The sequence below is a fragment of the Coregonus clupeaformis genome, chromosome 8 (assembly GCF_020615455.1).
Source record: "Coregonus clupeaformis isolate EN_2021a chromosome 8, ASM2061545v1, whole genome shotgun sequence".
Taxonomy (NCBI): Eukaryota; Metazoa; Chordata; class Actinopteri; order Salmoniformes; family Salmonidae; genus Coregonus; species Coregonus clupeaformis.
Genome location: NC_059199.1, coordinates 59,788,927 through 59,795,991, shown reverse-complemented (window position 1 = coordinate 59,795,991; position 7,065 = coordinate 59,788,927). Strand labels below are relative to the sequence as shown.

Here is a 7,065-nt window from a genome sequence, read left to right as displayed (position 1 = left end):
CAATCAGGACAATTTAAATACTTTCTAGTGGAGGACAAAAAGCCTTATCTGCATCCGCATTGTACCAAACACTGCAGCCCACAAACAGATGATTCTGCAGCTGGAATACACCCCAACTCTAAAGCAGTCTCTTGAACCGAGAAATAGGATCCTCTAAAAAAGATTATAAACATAGAGACATTGAAGAATAAGTACACATTTTGCACGGGATGGAAAAATAGATTGGAGCTTAAGTTGAGTTGTATAGACAGCTGATCTGGTAAATGCATTTGACAAAGACAAGCAGGTCAGTCTTGTGTCTCGGTACAATCACTAGCTTGTCTTACAGATTATCCTCTAATGTTAAAGGTGCTGCTGCAGTATCCCATTTTATAGCGCTCAGCATTATCCACATACAGTAAACGGGTATTATGGTACAAAATAAATCTGATGGATGTGCAGTCATAACATTACTCTCTTCTATCCCTCTATAGAAACAATATATATATTAATCCCAAGAGCCTATTTATGCACCCTGCTCTGAGGCAGCAGAACTGAATAATGTACTGGAAATTATAGACCGCATGAGTATTTGTTCTTCTTTCCCAAAAATAAATATGGAATGATTTTATTTATTGGACACCAGGGGGAGGGAGAGACAGAAGGAGAGAGAGAGAGTGAGCGAGAGAGAGAGAGTGAGAGAGTGTGAGAGAGAGAGAGAGGGGGGAGAGAGAGAGAGAGAGAGAAAAGAGAGAGAGAGAGAGAGAGAGAGAGAGAGAGAGAGAGAAAGAGAGAGAAAGAGAGAGAAAGAGAGAGAAAGAGAGAGAGAGAGAGAGAGAGAGAGAGAGAGAGAGAGAGAGAGAGAGAGAGAGAGAGAGAGAGAGAGAGAGAGAGGGAGGTAAAAACAAGAATCCTCTGTGCTTTCTGTTTTCCCTTCTTCAAGTCCCTTTACCTGATTTCAATTGGTATCTTCAGAAGCCATCCTCCTCTCTTCTAGTTGTCTTCAGGTAAGGCCTCACTCTGATCTTTCTTATTCAATAAATCAGATCACCGTTTGACTCCTGTTGCCCCTCTGATCACTACCTTACCTACCTATCACTAACCCTAACCCTCTGATCACTACCTTACCTACCAATCACTAACCCTAACCCTCTGATCACTACCTTACCTACCTATCACTAACCCTCTGATCACTACCATACCTACCTATCACTAACCCTAACCTTCTGATCACTACCTTACCTACATATCACTAATCCTAACCCTCTGATCACCACCTTACCTGCATATCACTAACCCTAACCCTCTGATCACTACCTTACCTACCTATCATTAACCCTAACCCTCTGATCACTACCTTACCTACCTATCATTAACCCTAACCCTCTGATCACTACCTTACCTACCTATCACTAACCCTAACCCTCTGACCACTACCTTACCTACCTATCACTAACCCCAACCCTCTGATCACTACCTTACCTACCTATCACGAACCCTCTGATCACTACCATACCTACCTATCACTAACCCTAACCCTCTGATCACTACCTTACCTACCTATCACTAACCCTCTGACCACTACCTTACCTACCTATCACTAACCCTAACCCTCTGACCACTACCTTACCTACCTATCACTAACCCTAACCCTCTGATCACTACCTTACCTACCTATCACGAACCCTAACCCTCTGATCACTACCATACCTACCTATCACTAACCCTCTGATCACTACCATACCTACCTATCACTAACCCTAACCCTCTGACCACTACCTTACCTACCTATCACTAACCCCAACCCTCTGATCACTACCTTACCTACCTATCACGAACCCTCTGATCACTACCATACCTACCTATCACTAACCCTAACCCTCTGATCACTACCTTACCTACCTATCACTAACCCTCTGACCACTACCTTACCTACCTATCACTAACCCTAACCCTCTGACCACTACCTTACCTACCTATCACTAACCCTAACCCTCTGATCACTACCTTACCTACCTATCACGAACCCTAACCCTCTGATCACTACCATACCTACCTATCACGAACCCTCTGATCACTACCTTACCTACCTATCACTAACCCTAACCCTCTGACCACTACCTTACCTACCTATCACGAACCCTCTGATCACTACCTTACCTACCTATCACTAACCCTAACCCTCTGACCACTACCTTACCTACCTATCACGAACCCTCTGATCACTACCATACCTACCTATCACTAACCCTAACCATCTGACCACTACATTTACCTACCTATCACGAACCCTCTGATCACTACCATACCTACCTATCACTAACCCTAACCATCTGACCACTACCTTACCTACCTATCACGAACCCTCTGATCACTACCATACCTACCTATCACTAACCCTAACCATCTGACCACTACCTTACCTACCTATCACGAACCCTCTGATCACTACCATACCTACCTATCACTAACCCCAACCCTCGGACCACTACCTTACCTACCTATCACGAACCCTCTGATCACTACCATACCTACCTATCACTAACCCTAACCATCAGACCACTACCTTACCTACCTATCACGAACCCTCTGATCACTACCATACCTACCTATCACTAACCCTAACCCTCTGACCACTACCTTACCTACCTATCACGAACCCTCTGATCACTACCATACCTACCTATCACTAACCCCAACCCTCGGACCACTACCCCGTCTCTTACCCCCTCACCCCATTACTCGTCCATCCATTCATTCTTCATACAATAACTTATCCCCCTTTCACACACTCTTCCTCTCCTCCTCTCGTTCACTTGTAGAGTAGCTGAATCCGGCTGGTGTGGCAGTTGTTTCTGCTGATCTTCCCATCGGGCTGATAGAGGTTGGAGGAGTTGGAGAAGGATGGAGGGAGGGAGTGGTTATCTGAGGTGGGATTAGGGTACCCCGGTGGGGGAACGAGGGATTTGGAGTCGTTTGAGGGGACGGGGAGAAGGGGCGTGCTGTGGTTCTGGGTGGCTGTGGAGGGTCGTCTTCGGGAGCGGAGGGCTTGTCGCTCCACCAGCTGGTTTCGCAGCTCTGACACCCTCTCTTCTTTCTGTGAATGAGAGAAAGAGAGAGAGAGAGAGAGAGAGAGAGAGAGAGAGAGAGAGAGAGAGAGAGAGAGAGAGAGAGACATTCTGTATAACATAATTGATCCTATACCTACTGTATACCTACTGTATAACATAACTGATTCTGTACCTACTGTATAACATAACTGATAATTTACCTACTTTATAACATAGATGATCCTATACTTACTGTCTAACATAATTGATCTTATACGTACTGTGTAACATAACTGATCCTTTACCTACTGTATAACATAATTGATATGTACCTACAGTATAACATAATTGATCGTATACCTACTGTATAAATAACTGATCATGTACCCTACATATAACATAACTGATCCTTTACCTACTGTGTAACATAACTGATCCTCTACGTACTCTATAATATAACTGATCCTATACCTACTTTGTAACATAACTGATACTATACCTACTGTATAACATAGCTGATCCTATACCTACGGTATAACATTATTGATCCTATACCTACTGTATAAACCAATTGATATGTACCTAATGTATAACATAATTGATCCTATACCTACAGTATTAATAACTGATCCTGTACCCTACGATATAACATAGCTGATCCTATACCTACGGAATAACATCATTGATCCTATACCTACTGTACAACATAGTTGATCTTATACCTAATGTATAACATAACTGATCATTTACTCACTTTATAACATAACTGATCCTATACCTACTGTATAACATAACTAATACTATACCTACTGTATAACATAACTGATCATGTGTCTACTGTATAACATAACTGATCATTTACCTACTTTATAACATAGCTGATCCTATACTTACTGTCAAACATAATTGATCATATACCTACTGTATAACATAACTGATCCTGTACCTACTGTATGAAATAACGGACCCTCTACCTTCTGTATAACATAACTGATACTATACATGTATACCTACTGTATAATATAATAGATCCGCAACATACTGTATAACATAAATGATCTTATACCTACTGTGCAACATAACTGATCCTATACCTACTGTATAACATAACTGATCCTATACATATATACCTACTGTATAATATAACAGATCCGCAACATACTGTATAACATAAATGATCTTATACCTACTGTGCAACATAACTGATCCTATACCTACTGTATAACATAATTGATATGTACCTACTGTAAAACATAATTGATCCTATACCTACTGTATAACATAACTGATCCTGTACCCTACATATAACATAGCTGATCCTAAACCTACGGTATAACATCATTGATCCTATACCTACTGTATAACATAGTTGATCTTATACCTACTGTATAACATAACTGATCCTGTACCTACTGTATAACATAACTGATCTCATACCTAATGTATAACATAACTGATCCTATACCTACTGTATACCTACTGTATAACATAACTGATCCTGTACCTACTGTATAACATAACTGATCCTATACATACTGTATAACATAACTGATCTCATACCTAATGTATAACATCATTGATCCTATACCTACTGTATAACATAGTTGATCTTATACCTAATGTATACAATAACTGATCATTTACTTACTGTATATCATAACTGATCCTATACCTACTGTATAACATAACTGATCCTATACCTACTGTGTAACATAGCTGATCCTATACCTACTGTATAACATAACTCATACTGTACCTACTGTATAACATAATTAATTGTATACCTACTGTATAACATAGCTGTTCCCATACCTAATGTATAACATAATTGACTCTATACCTACTGTAAAACATAATTGATCCTATACATACTGTATAACATTATTGATCATATACCCACTGTATAACATAATTGATCCTATATCTACAGTATTAATAACTGATCCTGTACCCTACGATATAACATAGCTGATCCTATAACTACGGTATAACATCATTGATCCTATACTTACTGTATAACATAGTTGATCTTATACCTAATGTATACAATAACTGATCATTGACTTACTTTATAACATAACTGATCCTGTACCTACTGTATATGATAACTGATCATACACCTACTGTATTACAAAACTTTTCCAATACCTACAGTATAACATAACTGATCCTATACCTAATGTATAACATAACTGATCCTATACCTAATGTATAACATCATTGATCCTATACCTACTGTATAACATAGTTGATCTTATACCTAATGTATACAATAACTGATCATTTACTTACTGTATATCATAACTGATCCTATACCTACTGTATAACATAACTGATCTTATACCTAATGTATAACATAACTGATCCTATACCTACTGTATAACATAACTGATCCTATACCTACTGTATAACATAACTGATCCTATACCTACTGTATAACATAGCTGTTCCCATACCTAATGTATAACATAATTGACTCTATACCTACTGTATAACATAACTGATCTTATACATACTGTATAACATAACTGATCTTATACCTACTGTATAACATAACTGATCCTATATCAACTGTATAACATAATTGATATGTACCTACTGTATAACATAATTGATCCTATACCTACTGTATAACTAACTGATCCTGTACCCTACATATAACATAGCTGATCCTAAACCTACGGTATAACATCATTGATCCTATACCTACTGTATAACATAGCTGACTCTATACCTACTGTATAACATAACTCATACTGTACCTACTGTATAACATCATTGATCCTATACCTACTGTATAACATAGCTGTTCCCATACCTAATGTATAACATAATTAATTGTATACCTACTGTAAAACATAATTGATCCTATACATACTGTATAACATTATTGATCATATACCCACTGTATAACATAACTGATCCTACACCCTACTGTATAAAATAACTGATCCTGTACCTACTGTATAACATAACTGATCCTATACCTACTGTATAACATAACTGATCTTATACCTACTGTATAACATAACTGATCCTATACCTACTGTATAACATAAATGATATGTACCTACTGTATAACCTACTGTATAACTGTTTGGTCCTCTGTAGCTCAGCTGGTAGAGCACGGCGCTTGTAACGCCAAGGTAGTGGGTTCGATCCCCGGGACCACCCATACACAAAAAAATTTATGCACGCATGACTGTAAGTCGCTTTGGATAAAAGCGTCTGCTAAATGGCATATTATTATTATTATTATATTATAACATAATTGATCCTATACCTACTGTATAACTAACTGATCCTGTACCCTACATATAACATAGCTGATCCTAAAACTACAATATAACATAACTGATCCTATACCTACTGTATAACATAACTGATCCTATACCTACTGTATAACATAACTGATCCTATACCTAAAGTATAACATAACTCATACTGTACCTACTGTATAACATCATTGATCCTATACCTACTGTATAACATAGCTGTTCCCATACCTAATGTATAACATAATTGACTCTATACCTACTGTATAACATAACTGATCCGGACCCTACTGTATAACATAACTGATCCTATACATACTGTATAACATAACTGATCCTGTACGATACTGTATAACATAACTGATCATGTTCCCTAATGTATAAAATAACTGATCCTGTACCTACTTTATAACATAACTGATCCTATACCTACTGCCTAACATAACTGATCCTGTACCTACTATATAACATAACTGAACCTGTACCTACTGTATAACATAACTGATCCTATACCTACTGTATAACATAACTGATCCTGTACCTACTTTATAACATAACTGATCCTATACCTCCTGAATGATCTTCTGTAGTTCCTTGTTCTCTCTCTCCAGCTGTCTGGACTTCTCCTCATCGTTGTTGTTGGTGGATGAGCCCTGTGTCTTCATGGTCTCCTGGGTGTCAGACTGCCACTCCCCTCGGGTGATCAGCCGACGCATCTACAGTACCGCCATAGAGATAAAACAATCTGTACTGAAACATCT

General features: G+C 38.4%; 1 protein-coding gene across 10 annotated transcripts in view; it reads right to left on the bottom strand.

Annotated features, from left to right (window-relative positions):
- Window positions 1-821: 821 nt before the first annotated feature.
- Window positions 822-7,065, bottom strand: part of LOC121572235 (gamma-aminobutyric acid type B receptor subunit 1-like) — a 138,080-nt gene continuing 131,836 nt past the window's right edge. For 2 of the 10 annotated variants that reach the window (XM_045222109.1, XM_045222119.1), the window contains 3 exons: window positions 6,874-7,020; window positions 2,589-3,076; window positions 822-2,183 (listed from right to left, as the gene is read on the bottom strand). In XM_045222109.1, coding sequence (XP_045078044.1) covers window positions 2,792-3,076; window positions 6,874-7,020 — 432 coding nt within the window. In that variant the 3' untranslated portion in view covers window positions 822-2,183; window positions 2,589-2,791. The remainder of the gene's footprint in view (window positions 2,184-2,588; window positions 3,077-6,873; window positions 7,021-7,065) is intronic. The other 8 variants (XM_045222114.1, XM_045222115.1, XM_045222118.1 and 5 more) reach the window with 8 other exon arrangements.